This window comes from Mesocricetus auratus, unplaced genomic scaffold, assembly GCF_017639785.1.
Source record: "Mesocricetus auratus isolate SY011 unplaced genomic scaffold, BCM_Maur_2.0 Super-Scaffold_100026, whole genome shotgun sequence".
NCBI classification, from domain to species: Eukaryota; Metazoa; Chordata; class Mammalia; order Rodentia; family Cricetidae; genus Mesocricetus; species Mesocricetus auratus.
In genome coordinates this window covers 14,420,060-14,439,730 of record NW_024429207.1, presented here as the reverse complement: position 1 = coordinate 14,439,730, position 19,671 = coordinate 14,420,060, and the positions used below count along the sequence as shown (strand labels likewise).

The window sequence follows — 19,671 nt, the reverse complement described above, 5'->3', positions numbered from 1 at the left end:
ACTGGCAAGCTCAGGAATTATACTAAAGTTACCATTTTCTTTTAAATTTCAGTGATAATTTTCATTTGAGTTCCATAACCAGAGGCAGGACTTAGCAATAACAAACTCCACCAACCAGGGAAAGAGCCCTAGGTTTCTGTCTTAAACCTCAGGGTGAACCATAGAGCAAGATTCATCAGAACCGACACCATCTCCTTGATTTTGTTTTATTTTGCTTGCTTGTTTGTTTTCAGGAACTATTTTCCACTGAGAGTTTTTAAGTGGTGGCACATACAACATTATTTGTCTGCTTTTGCAAACCAAAAGATAAACTTCTCCTACATAATATCTATAGGCAAAGCAAAGCAGTAGCAATAAAACCTAAGGGGAAAAGACTGTGTTGATCGCAAAACAACACATATATAGCCAACAGACAGAATAATTTTTAATGTGGGAAATATACACACAACAAATTCCATGACTCTGGAATTGAGGAATCACCTTGGGAAGATAGGGAGCTCAAAGTGGTCCTTGGCTACATAGTAAGGTCAACACCAGCCTGGGCGACATGAGATCCTGTATCAAAAACTCATAAATAAGTAAGCAAACACTTTGGAAAATATAGCTCATTTGTCATATCATATAAACATATTTTAATAAAATTTGCTTTTGTACTCAAAGTTCTCTCTGTGGGTTGAGAAATTTATTCTTAGTCTGTAACTTTTCTTAAGTTCTATGTGAAAGATATAAAATTTAAAATATCTCATGCTTTTGGGACTCTTCTCCAATTGAGTTGCCTTATCTAGCCACAATATGAATGATTTTGCCTTGTCTCAACTGTAGTTTGTTTTGCTGTCGTCTTTTGGAGGTCTGCTCATTTCTAAAGAGGAAATGAAGGGGAATTAGAGGCTGGGAGAGAGGGGCGGTTGGGGGAGAATCTGGGAGGAGTGGAAGGAAAGGAAACTGTGGTCAAGGTATATTGTGTGAGATGATAATTTATTTTCAATTAAAAAATTTAGAATATCTGAAAGAACCAATACTTCTGAAAGAAATCATATAAAAATAATTATTTGAGCTGTATACATGGTAAAGCACATTATGTGCCCTAACAGGAATAAATAAAATACCCAATGTGAGACTAGTTGAGCACAAAAGTAGTTAAACTTGTTGAGATGTGAAATTAGATTTTAATGCATGCAAAACACATTCTAATGCATATTTTTAGGTGGAAGCTGATTGACTTTTCTCAGTGTTTAAAGTGAAACGCTGCCTTTAGGCAGTTAAGGACCTTTGGAGAACATTTGGTAATACTAAACTCAAGCTCCTACTTTTACTTCTACCATAGAGCTGTGCAAAGACCAAAAAGTCTCATCCCAGGACTGACTTCAGTGTGGTCATGTGCCAATTCTGTCCCAAAATCAAGCTCACCAAATTATCTTCCCAGGAACCCACCTCAATATATTGTGAGAAATACATTCACTATTTCTAATATTCTGCCCATGCTTTACTCATCCTCCTTTGCCCTCTTGAATAGCCATTAATGATAATAATTGATTAATAACAAATACATGGCTATGCTTCTAAGCTAAGCATTGATGGCTACATTCAGTAACTAGCTTATTATGGTCCCATAATCTACATGGAGAAGCTATAGTTATTAATCTCAGTTTACCAGTTGAAGGAAAGGACATTTAGAAATGCTAACTATCTCATCAAAAGTCACATAGCTCACAAGGGGAGTCTGCAATTAATTGGTGTTTATTTAGCTCCCAAACTGAACAAAAATAAATAAGTTCTATAATCAGCATCTCAAAAATTATATCACTTTTCTCTGTCAATGTGTAGATGATAGCTCATTTTACTCTTGAGTTCTCTATGAGTTAAAAAATGTTTTAAGAAAACTCCCCATGGTGAAATTATATTCTAGTCAATAACCAGGTATTGAATGCTTTAATCCAAGATACTTATCTAGGTAAGAGAATATCAGCATAATATGTTACAGTCATTGCTCACTACTTAACTCCATTTCTTTTCGGGGTTTAACAATCTGTGAATTTTACTCAAAGATCATATGTGTGGATTATTGTCATGATATACGTTCCATAAAATTCACTTCTATGAATTTAAGACTGTTTGCTTTGATATATTATTTATAGACATGAAAGCATATAATTTGAGGAAAATATAAACAATCTTTATTTTATGAGCTAGGTTAAATGTATTGCTAAACAGTTTAATGCACCAACTGTGATACATTGCGTACGGAGATTCAGCTGTAGATTCTGCCTTCACACACTATCATTTATTTCCTATTAGTTACTTGTCCAAAATAAGAAATGCCAAATTCAGTCACTGCCATGTGGAAAGGACATGCTTTGCTTTTCATGACTGTCAGCCTGTGGTGGGGTTTAATTTCGGGATGTCGTGTTTCTATTCATATAGCATTAAGTGTCTTATGCACTAGTGTGAATATTAAGAGGAGACAGTGTAGGCTACTGGTTGATATGAATGCTGAATAGTATCAACCTCACCTAAAGGAATGTTGAATGAAACAAGAGAATTAACTGAGAAGAAATGTGTGCAGGACATACAAACCATTTGTATTGCATATTTACATTAATGTCATGATGACTTTGTAGGAAAAAAATGCCTTAAGGTCAGTGGGAAGGCAATTTTCATTCAAAGATAATTAACAAATATTCATCAAATTCATGCTATTGAAAAAACATTTTAGGTGCCATAAATAAATAATTTTCAAATGTAAAATTGATCTATGATACTTTGAAAAAGACTATATAAGCAAAATATATTTGTCTGTTAACTGTGTGACTCTGTAATACCATTGTAACAAATGGGAAGAGACCTTAAGACAACTTAAAGAGCAAATTACAAACAAGTACCTTAAACTCTATTTAGCAATCAAAATAATGAGAAAAATCACACAAGTCAAAGTCTAAGTAATATGCAAAACCTAGACGTTTTTGAGAAATTAGCATTTGTAAAACTGGCATTTCAAAAGTCATAAGGGAAGATAAAATAAATCAAATAGAAGAGGTGAATATGATTAAACTATGAAATAAGTACATATAGAAACATCATAATGAACCATTTGTATCATTAATATACACTAATACAAGGCAATAGGTCAATTTTGCAGCTGTGTTTAGACAAACTGATATTAATATGTGTACACATATATTGCTATGTTTAAATAAACTGACATGTGTGTGTGTGTATTTTTGTATATATGTGTGTATGTACATGAGCATGTGTGTTTTGTGTGTTACTCTGTATGTGAATAAATTAGAAAAAGAAACATTTTTCTAGGACAGAAGAGCAGTGATTTCTTCCAACAGCTGAAAGCAATGGTACCATAAAGAAAAGAAAGGTAAAGTTGATTTTTGCTGGTGTTCAATTTCAGTTGCAAATAACTAGGTTTTAATAAGCAGGCAGTTTGAGAACTCCTCCCCCATTCAATCTAAAATAATTATGGAAATTTGAATCAATTGTGAACCTGCTTTCTCCCTGGAGCCTAGATATTATAGAATCCTAACTGTACCACACGAGTTACTTTTCATTTCGTAAACATGTAGAGCATACCTTATAATACCTGAAAATTCCCTAGCCTGTGGCTAATATAAAATTGTGTTGAAATAGCATTACTTGTCTCTAATTTCAGAAAATAGACTCGCAGTTTTGAACTGTAGAAAATAATTTTAATGAAGATTATACATTACAAAGCAAAACAAAATCCTAAAAATCTGCTATGTAATGGGATATTTGCAACAAGAAAAGTCTCAGCTACAAAAATGGTTTCTACAATGTCTTGGCAAACATCACTTGATAACTTGGACAGAGAAACTCAAAGAGGAAATTCTTCCACCTGCACAAAAACAACTTCTTTGCCATCATTAAATGGTAATAAGCTTTAAAAAATAACCTGGACATCAGTAACTAAGCATTACTAATTGGCAGTAGGTACCACCTAGTCCTCATTTAACTCACAAGTTGGACAAGTAATCAAACCAAAGAGCAATCTTCAAAGAATAATAATCTTCCCCACAATAAAAATTCCAGTCTTCAACCAATTATTGCCAAAATATGTCATTAAGAAGAATTAACAAATATATTTCATAATTAAAAAATAAATAAATATAATCCCTGAAAAGCAAGATAGTAAGATAAACCTAATGGACAGGTAGAGACAAGTGAGAAAAAAACTCTTCATGCTTCAAGGAAACACAAAAACTATATAATAACTGACTGCATGCTGCTCTTAAAGTCATACTTAACAAGCCTTAGGAGAATATTTATTATGCCGGACTAGAGAGACATCTGAGCAGTTAAGAACATTGGCTGCTCTTCCAAAGGATCAAGGTTTAACTCCCAGCACCTACATGTGGTTCAAGATAGATATAGATCCAATCCCAGGGGAATCTGCTGCTTTCTTCTGGCTTCCACAGTTGCCTTGGTGTATAGATATACATGCAGGCAAAACACCTATACACATAAAAAAATCTTTAAAGTGTTTAAAAGGATATTATAGAACATACCCTGATTTCCTTCTCACTCATTCTCTCATTCTCTTCTTTTTCTCCCACAGCTGACATAAAAATGTATGGTGCAATGTACAGTGTGTAGGAATACAAAGGTAGGAAAAAATTGTATCTTCCTCGGTTATTGATCAGTGAGCAGAAAATCTATTGGCAAAGGATAAGAAATGTGTTCCAGCAAGTGCGTAGGCAGTATTATATGACAGAGAGAGGAAATGCATGATCAGGAAGAAATAAATTATTTAGCGAAGTTTAGTGGCTGGGAAAATCCCTGGCATGAGCCATGTCAACATTATGCTGATTATACTGTATCATGCTGAAGTGTGGGGATTAAATAAAATAAGAAACAGAGAATAAACAACAAAATTTAAGCAGGTAAGAAATGAACTCCTGTTTTATTTAGAATTGTGGGTAGCTTGGGCATAAGCTGCTTGAGGCTAGTCAAAAGAAGTAGAGAAGTCATAGACAAGCTACCAGTCCTTTTTGCTGTTCATTCTTGTTGATTTCACACTGCTGAAGGTTCGTAACATACATCTTCCATTAGATTTTGTGAACTCATTCCTACTTTGTTCTATACATGTCTATATTACCTTATGCCAAGAAGCCATATGGCCACATTCTACCTTCTACTAAAGGGAATGTATAGAATAATTGTAGAGCCATACACCAACAGACTTACAGGTAATTAACAGAACAAGATTGCCCGGATTCACTCATCTCAAGCCCCTTGCCTGGTGTCATTGAGAGTCTTCCAGAATAGGTTTGCGGCTAACTTAGGTGACTCACTCTGTTAGCATAGTATCTTCAGCCCAATTTAAAAAGATGCAGTTCACCGGGTAGTGGTGGCGCACGCCTTAAATCCCAGCACTCGGGAGGCAGAGGCAGGCAGATCTCTGTGAGTTCGAGGCCAGGCTGGACCGACAGCCTCCAAAACAATACAGAGAAACCCTGTCTTGTAAAAACCAAAAAAAAAAAAAAAAAAAAAAAAAGAAGATGCAGTTCTCAAATTCTCATAAACACATAATAATTTTAGCTGTAAGGACCCTGATGGTTATGCCCAAAATACAGAAAATCAGCTGAGGAAATCATCAGGGTTTTAGTGTCTAAAAACTTAATGCAAGAATTTCATCAAAACAGGAAATGCAAATGGATAATTTGAAAATCCATCTTCATAGAATATGTACTTTTTACTTCAGCTTGCTCAGTCTTGTCAAAGCTGATAATTGGCTGCTGTGGGGACTAGTTTCCAGAGACCATCTTTCTTCCTTTTACAAGATACCCTCAGGCATTTCCAGAAATGTCTAAATCCCTTTTTTATGTAGACTCGGGGCCAGCCTTTGTGGTCCAATGTCTAGTCTTTCCCAACTTACTCTGAGTTAAATTCTTTGAAATTAAAAAGCAGACAAGATCGCATAAATCCGTCAACAGTGATTCCCACCAGGCTCCTTAGAGTAATCTTATTTTTCATATTTTGCATTTGCTACAATGACCACCAGTACTACAAGAGCTCCACACATGATTCCTGGGAGAGGTTAAGACAAATGGAAAAGTTGATGATTTTTTTAAACAAAAACTGTGAAAGAAAAAACAAATAAGTTATGATGAACTCACTGATGAATTAGATGAAAATGAAGAAAAGCAATGTCTATAGAGAAGGTTCTTCAGGAAGGATGAAACACTAAACTAGAAAACTAGAGGGTGATTCCAACGGCACAGCTCTGACAGAGTTAATACCCTGAAATGGTTGTGAAACATCTAGACAGGGCTTTCTAGAAGATTGTGGAACTCCATGGTAGAGACAAAAAAATTCAAGTGAGAGGTGGGAAATGAGTGTTGATTTCTGGCCGCTGTCTCTTTGTAGCCTACTCTCAAGCAACTAAGATTACATACCAGCTGTGTACAAGGAGACAAAAGCAATTGAACAAGGACTAACTCCCAGAAAACTAAAGTGTTAGAAAACAAACATGGAAGGATGTTATAAAAGATTCTGAAACTGACAATCATATAGCTAAGAATCCCTATTTTTCATATGCATTTGAAAATACTCTGTCAAACCCTCAATAAGAATTCAATAATGTATATGCCAGAGCTGAAGGCTTACATTCAATAATATTACAGTGCATCATAGGTATTTTAATGCAAAATTTAGACATTGGATTCTTTAAATCAAGGAACAGGGTAGAATATGAAAAAAATGTTCTTGTTGGAGAGAAGCAATGTTTACTCTGTTTTTGTAGTTACTTAGAATCATTCTCTTTGAGAGAAATGTATGCTACAGTAAACATTTATAATTTTTCACTGACTTTTCAGCTTATTATCTTGCTTGGTTTATACTCTGCTATTTGTCAGTAACTTAACAAGTAGAAAATGGTATTTCAGTCTTTGAATTCTGATATCCCTGTGTCTGCTGGAAAGGAATTTCATAACATTGAATGATTACAGTTTACAAATTTGGTAGATATCGTATCTCACTAAGTATCAGAATGTTGAGACACAGGAGACAGAAATATTCATCAAGCATGTTTTCAGGTGATGTTATAGTGGCAGGAGTCTATTACTATCAGGGTAAAATACACAATTACACTATATTATCTGTAGAACATTTCCATTTCTACTTTTCCAATTGTCCTCTCAAATTGTTTCCAAAACCCACTTCAATTGTGTCTAAATATGAAATTTTAGCCATAATAGTCACTACTTGTATTCCAGTGTTAGACATTGTAAAGCCAAGTATCTTTTATGATTATTATAGTGCTTAAAGTATTAGAGATTCAAAACTCAATTTAAGGATATACTACAAAACAATATTTTTAAAGATGAAGGCAGTGTGTATTGTGAGCTGACTGGAAGTGTATGAAATGTACTAAGCTCCATTGAACCATGACAGAAATATATTTAACTGATTCCACTGTGTGTTGCACATTCCATTATTACTAAATGCCCATAACTTCTTTCAGGAATGATTTAATGAGAGGTCTTATCAGTAAGAGAACATGGAATTGCTCACTCTTCAAACCATGACTCACTCACATATGAACTTTGAGAAAGTTGATGATATGAAATAAAAATCTTGCTGCCTCTGTTGCCTACAGCAATCAATGGATCAACATATCGATTTTTACCAAGTGTATTTGAAAACATAAAACAAAATGCTGAGTTAGATGGGTAGATTTATTTTAACTTCTCCTAAAGCAAAGTCTCCACACCAGATAAATTTAAGGAGCAATGGAATTTCATAGATTTGCTAATACAAGTAGTTACTCTTCAAAAAGGCCAAATTTGAAAGCAGTGAAAAGTGGAATAGTGACTAATATCAGAATAAATTTGAATTTAAAAAGCTCCCCAAAAATCAGTGTTAATGATCAGACTGTCAGTCCAAAGGCACACAGGGTTTCACTTTGTGGCAAAGAGACTCAGATGTTACTGAGCTACTACATAGTGAAATGCTGCATATGACATACCTGTATAGGTACAGCATTCTGATTTAACCTGTTTGCCTATAGTTTGTAGCTTCTGTCAAACAAGAAAATTCATAGAGGGATGAAGCCTTTTGCAATAAATATATAATACTAAGGCATGGTTTTTATGATTGTAAACTTTACAAGTTGCGTAGGTAATTTCAAGTATGTATACATTTGTTCATAATAAATGCTTATTTGTGAATGTATTCACAACTTTTAAAAAACTGTATTCTGTGCCTAATACTTAGTTTAAGATACAAGTAGTTGTCAGAATGGTAACACAAATATGTCTTTAGGTGGAATGTAAATATTATTAAAGTCAGCTGAAAACACTGTCAGTTTTAGGGCAAAAAAAAAAGGATTCCTAATGATAAATCCCAAGTAACTGCTTAGGATAAGTGAAACGTATTTTGTTTTTAAGACAAAATAAAATTTCTCATGAGTCTCGTGTTGATGGAGAGGTTGAAAACTCAAATACAATTCTATAAATCTTGACGTAAGCTAATTGAGCAAGTTCTTCTGTGTTTGTGCTTATCTTATTGGTTGTGGAATAAACCACTGTTGGCCAATAGGGAAGCAAGACTAGGTGTCGAGAAGAATTCTGAGAAAAAGAGGCACAAACAGTCATGATGTAGGAAGCCAGAGGAATAAGAGATCCGCACCCAGTTCTCCAGTAAGCGAAGACCACATGGAAACATTCAGATTAGCAATTATGGGTTAACAATTAAGTCAGAGCTAGCCGATAAGAAATCACAGCAAACAGCCAACAGCTTCATAATTAGTATAGCATCCTGTGTGTTATTTGGGGGCTGAAAACAGCAACAGGACCCAGGCGGCAGGCAGGAAGAATACACATTACAGTAAGCAATTTATTTCCTTGGATTAACTTTTTCTTCTGTTTGAGGTTTTTTTTAAATGCTGAGATACACCAAGTAAATGCAGACTCCTAGAATAATGATGATAAAGTATTTTCCCATTAATGATTTTTCTTATTTTATGTTTAATAAAAATCATTCTTGCCCATGAAAGTTGATGTGGTTGTTTCTACACAACAAAGTTGCAAAGGCCCTTTTTTTTAGATTAGGTAGATAATACATTTCTCTTTTAAGGCATTCCACAGAAATATGAGAGTTTATCAATAAACGTGAAAATTAGAAAATGATCATATGTGAGCTAGTGTTTGAGTATACATGCCCCAAGCAAAGACTAATATAATACTTTTGTGACTTTCACAGAGTTAAGGCTTTAATTCTTATTTTTCAGAAGTAACCCAGACTGTTCGTGGCTAATAGCTATCATTAATTACAGTGAGGGAAAGACTAAGCAAGATGTTTGTATGAGGATAAGAAACAAAATGCAGTCTGTTTCCCCATCCTACTCCAAAGTTCAAAAGGAACAGCTTCATCCTGTTGATTTCTTGTCCTAGAAGCACAGACCTTCCTTGAGGAAAGCATGTTCAAAAGAATGCCAACCTCCAGCACTGATGGTGAAAGGGAAGGCCTCTAAGAAGTGAGGATTAGTCAATAGGAAATGTGTACTATGTATTTAGTCAAAGTTTGACCTAGAAATACTCAGACTTGAAAAGTTTAGAAAGCATTATTAAATATCGAACTCTCATAAGTATAAAAGAAATGCCTTTCTGGAATAATACGTGAAAATGTTGACAAAAATTATGTCAAGAGGTAAAACCAAATTTATTTTATAGTCATGTATTTAATTTTATTAAGTACGAAGAATTTCTATGCAGATCTTTAGCATCATTGTGAATTAAACTGTCTAGTGTTGACTTTCAAAATTCTTTAACAGTACTCTAAGTGCATGAAAATTCACAAATACACACACACACATATACACATATGTGTGTATTAATTTTAAGAGAAACTAAATGTACCAAAGCTGAAGTGGAAAATCCTTGGTACAAGTTAAATTCAGTTTAGGTTTTTCAACAAAATTAAAATTGGTAGTAAGCTGAAAAGCAAAATACTGGAGAAAATATGTAAATGTATATAAATTGTATAGGATTTAATCCTCCAGAGTTATTTACAGTTATGGAACTATTATCCTCACTTAAAAGAAACTTTTTGAGATGAAGTCCTGTGTAGTCTGAATGGCCTCAGATTCACTGTAGAGCTGAGGACAACCTGAAATTCTGATTGTCCTTCATCCACCTCCCAGTGGCTGGGATTACTGGCATGAGCACATGCCTAGGCTTCTATCACTTACTATTGTGTTTTATTACTAACTATCAACCTAAAGTAATTTAGCCCAAAGATTATGGATCAGGATAATTTTTCAAAGGCATGAAGAGCTTTTCTGTAGTTCGAGTAAACATGCTGATTGCTGCTCAAATGTCATCACTTAGACTGGAAACAAGAATGTCAGAGAAAAGCCTGTATTCCATGAGAAATCTCTTTCAAGCATGTCTGGATTTTAAACTGTATGCAATAACACAGAATTTGGAAACACAGGACAAAAAATTGAGTCACTGTTTAATTTCTTTATTAACCTTTTGATTCTGAAGACTTCATTTTTCTGAGCTACAATTTTGACCCACAAAATGAAAATATGATATCATATAACCTGGCTTGATGTTCAGATGAAATATTTGAAGAATGGAAACAGCTATGTTAAATTTATCAGTCTGAAAACGATTTTCTTTGAAGAAGATACAAGCATGTCATTTTCAAAAAGTTCAGGTAGACATAGACTCATAGGCTAGAGAGTTAAGAGAGCAGATGGCCAAGAGCTTTTTCATCTTACAGTTCTATGCAGAATCCCTGGTGAACTGCAAGCTAAGAGCAAGCAGAATAGTCAACAGTCCCAACCAAAGGTACTTCCAGTAAATTGGTTAAATGTTGGAATTATTTTGAATTAACTTTTCAAAACTTATTCAGTCATAGGTAAAAATGATTAGCGCAAAACACTCCAATAAAACCCAATTCAAACCCTAGTATACTCTACACTGTGAAACATGAATACGGTGAGCAGGTTTGAGAGCTGTGTCCACAGAGCTACATCTATTGCAGAGCTAAGTCGGAATTTGAACTGTATCTGCTTGTAGAAACAATCGTTGCAACTTACACCATAAAACTGAACCAAGCAAAAGCTCCTAAGGCTGCTATATGCAAACTAAGTGCTGTGGTGCCTTTGGAGATCTCTGGCTTCTAATATTGAGACTAAATGTTTACAGTAACAGCTAAGTCTATATTTTGGGCCCTCTTTCTCTGATAGGCACTGACATGGAAATCAGAGTCTTTGTTGGTAAATATATAAATATTTTAATTTAAAGTTTTTTAATTTTGTCTTGGCTTAGAAACACTCCATGTTACCAATCTAACACTACAAAAATATAACCATGACTTACAGTATTTTTATAACCAACCTACAAAAACTCATCTAGACATGTATCAAGACAACTCCCAAGGTACATTATACAGTTTTTTTAAATATTTAAAGCATGAAGGGTTGTGATTTTTTCCAGAAGAATACTACCCATCCTTAAATTTGTTCATTCTTTGGTTAACTTAGAATTCTCTAGTCAATATTATTGAAAATAAAATCTCCTCAAACTTCTAATATCTATCCAAAAAATACAGCCAAGAAAAACACATATGCTAATAAAATTAGCACATTAGATTCTACCTCCTTTTAAGGAGATAGCTTTGACTCTCAGAGTTTTAAAGGCTAAGAAAAACAAACCATAGCTAATGTTTAATTTTTAAACTTGTAAACTTTGATTTTGTTAAATGAACATTTGCCCATATAATATGTCAAAATTTAAATGCACATATACCAAAAATCCATAGGGATACATAGAGAACCAAAGCAAATGTTCATTTTCTTTAATACCTTAAATCTGTGTCTGCTGAATTGCACTTTAGCTGAAATCCCAATACTATATGAGAAATAAGTAACTAAATATCATATAAAAGGAATGCCCCAAAAGAAGCACGCTGATTTATTGTCTTACAACATTAAGCCATCTTGCAGAGCTATGATTTTGAGTCCATAAATCTTGAAATATCCTTTTTACTGCTACTTCAAAATTTGATGCATCCAGAGATCAGCAAAGCTGTAACAACCCACAGGATCTCGGGATCTGAGCTTGCTAATGACAGCAATTGACTGACAGTTCTCAAATGAAATATACAAGTTGTCCCAAGAGCAATTCATTCCTAATTCTCTTCCTAGCAATATCAAATATGTCTCCTCATTCAACTATAAATATGTTTCACTTCTGTTACTTAAAGTTTATTCCACTTCAATTAGCTACATTTCTGGATATTATTTTTAAAAATTGACATCATAATCCCCAAGACTCACATGGTAGATCTGAATCCTGTAAGTTGTCCTCTGACCTCCATATGCTCACCCTGGAATTCACATACCTACAAACAGACACACACACACACACACACACACACACACACACACACGCAAGCATTCACACAGAATAAATACATAATTTAATGACAAAGATTCAAAAGAACAAATGGTAATACCTATACAGGACAGAAATTGGAGAATTTCACTCTTCAATAGTCAAACTACTTAATGGAATACTCTATACCTATCCTTATTCAGATTCTTCATTTTTTAATTAACAAAAACTATGTTTAGATATTTCATGATGTTTTGATGTATATATACATTATGAAATAACTAAATCATGAAGGACACAAGAGAGCAGAAAGATTGACTCAGGGGAAGAATAGAGGAGAGCAAGAAAAGACGTACCATAATAGAGGGAGCCATTATAGGTTTAAAGAGAAATATGGCACTAGTGAAATGTCCAGAAATCTATAAGGATGATCCCAACTAACAATCTAAGCAATAGTGGAGAGGCTACATTAAATGCCCTTCCCCAATAATGAGATTGATGACTACCTTATATGCCATCCTAGAGCCTTCATCAGTAGCTGATGGAAGCAGAAGCAGACACCCACAGCTAAACACTGAGCCTAATTCCTGGAATCCAGTTGCAAGAGGGAGGAGTGATGAGCAAAGGTGTGGAGAAACCCACAGAAACAGCTGGCCTGAACAAGGGGGAGTTCATGTACCCTATACTGATAGCAGGGAAAACAGCATAGGACTGACCCAGACTCCCTGAAAATGGGTATCAGTTAGGAGGAGGCCTGGACAATCTATGGGGCCTCTGGCAGTGGATCAGTATTTATCCCTAGTATATGAATAGACACACAGGGCAAGTCCCCTGCTCCAAATGATGACAGACTTTGAAGATCCCCCATGGAATGCCTCACCCTCCCTGGGGAGCAGAAAGAGGATGGGATAGGGGGGTAGTTGGGGGCAAGGGAAGAGGGAAGGGAGAGGGAACTGGGATTGACATGTAAAAGAGGCTTGTTTCTAATTTAAATAAAAAAGAAAAAAGAGAAATAACTAAATCATGACTATTAAAATACATATATTTTACAATATATAAACATAAATTTCAAATGTCTTCGTCACAAAAAATGAGATAACAAATATAAATTAGCTTAATATTCAACAAATAATCTTTAAACATGTTGTTTTCCATAAAGATATACAATTATTATCTAATAATTAAAATAATACTAACTTTAAAACTGATTTAATGGGCATGCTATATTTATGATAATGATAGCAATGTTTCACATCTGATTATTGATGTTAATCTTTAGTATTTCAAGTTGGAGCGGAAAACTCTATTTACTTTACCACATAAAGTAAATACTATTGCCCACACTCATAGCACAAATATATACACATGCATACATATTCTTGTCAAATGAAAGGCATTTGCTAACTAACTAATAATACTAATTGCTACTAAATCTCTGGCTAGTTCTTATTATCAAAAAGTTGGAACTGGACATAACCAAAGAGAAATTATATCTCCTGAAGATGTGAAAGAAGTCAAATAAGATACTGTTCACATATATGATTCCTTATTCTTAACTAAAAAGTGTGAATATAAAAAGCAAGTTGCTAAAAATATGACATGTGTTGGAGAGTACTATTTTTCACTATGGAATGACTAACATAAAAAATACCACCTACTTACACTCTTGCAAAGCCTCCCACACTGCGGCAATCTCCACTTTTCTAGGCTGAGTGTCTTATTGATGAAACAAAAAAAATCATTTTTAGAATTCATCTAAGTGCCAGCTCTCTTATTTGATGCAATCGTAGACAAATGTACTATGGTATTTGTTACAGATTTCTGCATTTTGGAATCAACCACTTGTTTAAATATATGCAAGTTTTTGCTAGGTAATCATTTCCTTCCCATACAGTACTTTCCTAATGGCCTAATTGTATCATTCTGGGATGTTTTTGCCTTGCCTATATAGGTCAAGTTTCACGTTCTTAGCTGATGAAATTGTGTTCAGTTTAAAGAGATAATATTAAGCAACTGTAGTCTATCTTTACTACATTATCTCCAACAATTAAACTGTCCTTATTAAACATTTGGTTTATTCATAGCAGGATAAACTAAGTAGTTTACCATTTTGTCCTTAGAAAAGAATTTTAAAATAGAAGCACTGTTCTCTGGCTGTTCCAATGGTAGAAAATTTTGTTCTAACTTCTAACCAGTTTTCTTTTTAAAGACATTTTGAAAATTAATAAGTAAAAGCTTAAATTAATAGAATTGTAAAAATGTACTATAGTGTTTCAGGTTTTCATGTTTCTGAACCTCAAACAAAAATCAAATTATTCAGGAGTGGATAATTTTCACTATAAACCTTAATTTTCTACATGGGAACACAAGAACTTAGAACCTCTAAGACTCAACATTCACATTCATTACCATTGTTTATTCATCCTCAGTTTTTCATAATCACAAATGATACTTATAGAGAACATATCTTAACCGGTTCACTCTGGGCATCAGTGGTACTCTGTTCTACTCTCAGATAATTTGTTTGAAAGGTGTAAAGTGTATAGCTCAGTTCAAGTCAGAGTTAATATTTACATATCAACTAGTCAGAGGCACTCAGTACCTTGCAACTAGAGATAGTCCGGGGCTGACAATATTCTTTCAGATGTCAATATTCATTAGCTGCCACATTTCCAAAGCAGCAAACCCATATTCTGGGTTGTTTGATGTTGTCTATTTTTTAAAACAAATACTGAGGCAAAATCCAGAGCAAAGTTTATATATTCAAAAAGAAACAGATCAAAGAGAAAAAATAAACAGACCAAAATTCTTTGGCTGGGAAATGGATCCCTTTTCAACACTGGCTTGTTCCATCAGAGGCTTTCGTGTAAAACAGAATAGGATATTCTTGCCTTCACTGGCAAGTTTTACACACATAACTTTACCTCAATTATCTACCATCAAATCCTTTAATGTGCATGCCATATTTATGATAATGATAGCAATGTTTGACATCTGATTATTAAGGTTAATCTTTAGTATTTCAAGTTGGAGCAGAAAACTCTATTTACTTTACCACATAAAGTAAATACCACACTCATAGCACAGATATATACACATGCATACATATTCTTGTCAAATGAAAGGCATTTGCCCTGAAACAAACATGATGAGTAACCCTTTCTTAAAAGCTGATGCTGGCAGCTACATCTAATGATACTGATGATTTAAAACTGAGCTAGATTGAATTATTATAATATCCTATACATTGTTTATTTGTCTAATCTCTGTAAACATCCCAGTACTTTAAGGATTCCCAGAAACTAAAGTTTGCATAACTTTGCCTTAGTAAAAGTGCAATTGGAATGAAGGGGTAAAAAAGTCAAAACATCAAATAATGCTCCCAAATAAGTGCCCTCAGCATTTTTGCTCTGCAATGGAGGTTTTCTACCATAAAGCCATCACAGAATAATTTGAATTGAAGTAATCTGAGAAACCCAAGCCAGTGGCTGCTGCTGGAAGCAAGCCATTCCAACAAGCCATGTCACCACAGACCACATGTTTCTCAGAGGTTAAGTATTCCAAAGGTGGATCAAAAGGTGACAACACAAATTTACTGGATATATCAACAATGTCTTAGTAAGGCTTGACTACATTGCCTCGTTTGTCTGCTTTGACCCTCAGAGAAGTATGCCCCTGATACAACTTCTGAGCATCCTCCATAGAACTTTTCTTCTAAGCATTCCTTCATTTTTTCCCCCAGTCATCCTCGAACTGTCTTTGTATCAAAGCTTCTGGTCCTTTACCCACGGCTTCCCAGCAATAAAGCCTAGTGCACTGTGACTGTGTACTGTGGTTGAGTCGTATCCGCATTAAGGTTAAGTTGCTGTTGTTGACTAACACCAGACAAAAGTTTCCACAGTGGGCAATGCTGCTTTGTTCCTTTAAACAATGCACTGCCTGTGTGTTCAGGAATTCATCGTTAGGAACCTAAGGGATGTCATGGAGGAATGATCAGCTCAAATCGTGTTTTCCTTCCTTTTCTTGGAAGAAAAAATGTTCTCCTTTGTTCTATGCCCTATTGTTAGCAAAATAAATACATAAATAAACATAAATGAATAAATAAGCAAGCCGTTACCCAGTTAGTTCTCTGTACTATACAAATCACATTCCTGTGTTCTTCCAAATAAAGCCTAATCTCTCCCAAGATACAAGAATGTTTGGGGACTGCAGCAAGTGATCTTTTCAAATACAAGGCAATGTGTCCTGTCTTGGTAGAATACAGAGGTAACAGGACTTTTCCACCCAGGCCGAGGTCTATTGATTGTGACCTTGGCCAAGGCACAGGAACTTGTTTGCCAACTTTAACTGGAACATTAGATCTGCCTGTTCCCCATTTCATGTCCTCCAAAGTACCCCGAAGTTTGGATTGAAGTACTGTCTAAGGTGTCTTCACATAGCCCAGGCTCCCTAGAGCTTCATGCACAGGCGGGCACCAGAGGGCTCTAGGCTCTACCAGTGTCTTTCCCCCTGTGGTTTGGGAACCACCAGGATACTTGAGTGCCCCCTGGGGCTGGGCAGGCTTAGTGACTGCAGCAGAGAGCTGCTGCAGGGGATTTCTCATCCCTGAGCCAGCTTCTTCAAGAAACCCATTTCCCTGACTCTTTTCAGCTAACCTCTACTGGTCAAGTTTCCCCAGCCAGAAAGGGGTGTCGATTAAATCCATAGCTAGACCAAGTCCTTACATGTAAATCTCTAGCAAAAACACCTGGAGGAAGAGTAGAATGAATACATACAACATATGTATATAATGTATGCATGCATATAATTTAATATAATGTTCCAGAGCCTCTCCCTTTCAGCATCATCATCCAAGAGTGAGCGGGACATTTAAATTATTTTGGCGATTTGTTGATTTTTAAGTTCTGTCTTTCTTTTTAAACGGGCCCTGCAGGCAGAGATACCCAAGAGCAGAGTGGCAAATTGGTGACCTGGGTGCTCTGGGGCCACTTCAGGACTGATAGGGCGAAGGTACAAAAGGACAAGCACCACATGGGGTGCAGCAACAGACTGCAGGAAAGGGGGTGTCTGACCCGGGAGGCTGGGCGAGGAGGGGCGCCCGCCCCCTCCAGACTTGATTCCACCAGAGTCTCCGCTTACCGAGTTCCTCATACCCGGCCTGGTTACAGGATTAGCAGGTCTTTCTGTACAGCTGGTGGAGACAGGCCAGCAGGGGACCCCTAAGTCTCTCCTCTCTCCCTGCCCCCGCCCCATGACCACCACCCCTAACCGCCCAAGGCAGTGACCATTAAAAGGGAAATGGTGTGGGCGGCGATGGAAAGAAGGGTCTCTGCCTAGCGGTGGCCACAGACACCTCTGTGCAGCGAATTTGCGAACGGAAACAGGCTGTCCCAGTGTCGCGCGGGGGCAGGAGCGGGACAGGAGAGCGACGGGCGGGGACCGGAGGCAAAGTGGCCGCGCATCTCGGACAACTTTGCCGGGAAAGCGGGCGACCTCGAGTAGACATGGGGCGGCCTCTGCCTCCTCGGGCCATGTCCGGGGCACCGAGGAGCCTCGGGTCCTGCAGCCCAAATGCTACTGTCACCCGCGAGGAGAGCACCGGGTGGCCTCCAACGGGAGCTACGACTCAAAGGGCAGCCCCGCGCTGGAGGGCGAGGGACAGCCGCCTGTGTGTCCGCGGCCCTGGGAGGGGCGCTGTGCCGGGGGACACCCCGCCCCAGATGCCCCCTCGCCGTCCCGCGGGACCCGCGACTACTTCAGCGACGCCGGGGAACGGCGAGCAGAGCCCGGGATGCTAGCGCGGCAGAGCGGTAAGCCAGCGCCGCCGCCGCCGCCGCCGCCGCCGCCGCCGCAGGACCACGTACCTTGAGCTCCTGGATGTCCAGGTCCGTGGATCTATCCATGGAGCGAAACTAAATGAAGTGGAGAGGAACCGGCCAAGTTGCTCCCCGAACCGATCTAGTCTTTTAGTTTCCAGCTGAAACTCAGCTTTATCCTCCTCCAAGCCCTGGCAGCTTCTCTCAGTCTCATTCTCCGTGGTCTCGCCGCCTCCGCCGGTTAAAAAATAATATAAATAAATAAATACTAATGATATTTCACTTTGTTTTACTTCTTCAGAGATTTAGGGACAGGTGATCTTTACCGCGGTCCAACACGGCTCAGTCGAATCAAGCAGAGGGGGGGAAAAGATCCACTCTATATCAGATTATTTCGTCTTCTGCAATAAGCTTAGAAACCAGCGAGTTGCTGCTGCATCCCAAGAAAAAAAGCTGCTTCCCTGGACAGCATCATGCGGCAAAATTCAAGCAAATGTGTTCAAACTGGAGAGAAGAGTATGTGATAAAAGCCTTCCTCCGTCAGGCATACTCTGGAAGCTAATTTAGCACGCTGTGAGTCCCAGACATTAGCAATCATCAATTTCCCTGGCAAGATAACCGAATCTCCGAAGTCCTGCATAGACTTAAAAAACGTCTTGTAGCTTAGAGGTATTCTCTCAGTGGGGAAAAGACGGTAATAGAGTCTGAAGGGACCGGTCTCCTTTGAAGGTTATACTAAAAGAGTTGAGAGAATAGGAGGTGGCTCCCACAGAGAGAAAAGAGGGAGAGAAGAGAGAGGGAGACAGCAATTTTCCTCCCGCTTTGCTGTTTTACTGGCCCTCACCACCAGGTGACTGACTTCACTTCTCCCTTCCCACAGCCAGCACTAAGGGGATTTCTCTCATCTGTCAAAAAGCAACATTTCCTCTTCAGACAAATACAGTCGCTGGGTCTTAAAGACTGCCCTCTGTCCGGAATCTACTAGGTGACAGGCATTTTAATGCACTTCTGCTCTTCCAGCTTCTGGCTCAGAAAAGCATGGGGAGACACAGGCTCGCATGTATCGTTCCCATGCATCCAATTAGATCTCGGCTGTAGCCAATTAGATCTTAGCTATTTAAATGTCAGGTTGCTTTTACCTTAAATACTATTTTTTTTTAAATGGCAAGGAGTAGGATTGCTAAAGATTTCTTTCCAAGACTTACATCATGAGAATGTAAGTTTTCTGCCGGCTCTGTGAATCTATTCTAACAGGTCAATGCATTGCACTTGTAATCTCTCAATGTAGAGGTGAGGGCTCTTTTACTTCATTTAGATATTTTAGTGAAAACACCGTGATTGATTTTAAGGGACTCAGTCTCCCTTTATTGTGGTATATAAAAATCCCAAACTTAAAAATTCAGTTCTCAAAAAAAAAAGAGCAGTGTGGATTCTACTAGTTTTGAAAAATATGTATGTATCTTGACAAAATTTAGAGGCGT

The 19,671-nt window shown here is 37.1% G+C and overlaps 1 protein-coding gene across 1 annotated transcript in view; it reads right to left on the bottom strand.

The window, feature by feature from the left end:
• Sgcz (sarcoglycan zeta) overlaps window positions 1-19,209 on the bottom strand; it is a 912,857-nt gene extending 893,648 nt beyond the window's left edge. Inside the window, exon 1 of the mRNA XM_005066630.4 lies at window positions 18,239-19,209. Within this exon, the coding sequence (XP_005066687.1) occupies window positions 18,239-18,277 (39 nt within the window). The 5' untranslated portion in view covers window positions 18,278-19,209. The remainder of the gene's footprint in view (window positions 1-18,238) is intronic.
• Window positions 19,210-19,671: the final 462 nt, after the last annotated feature.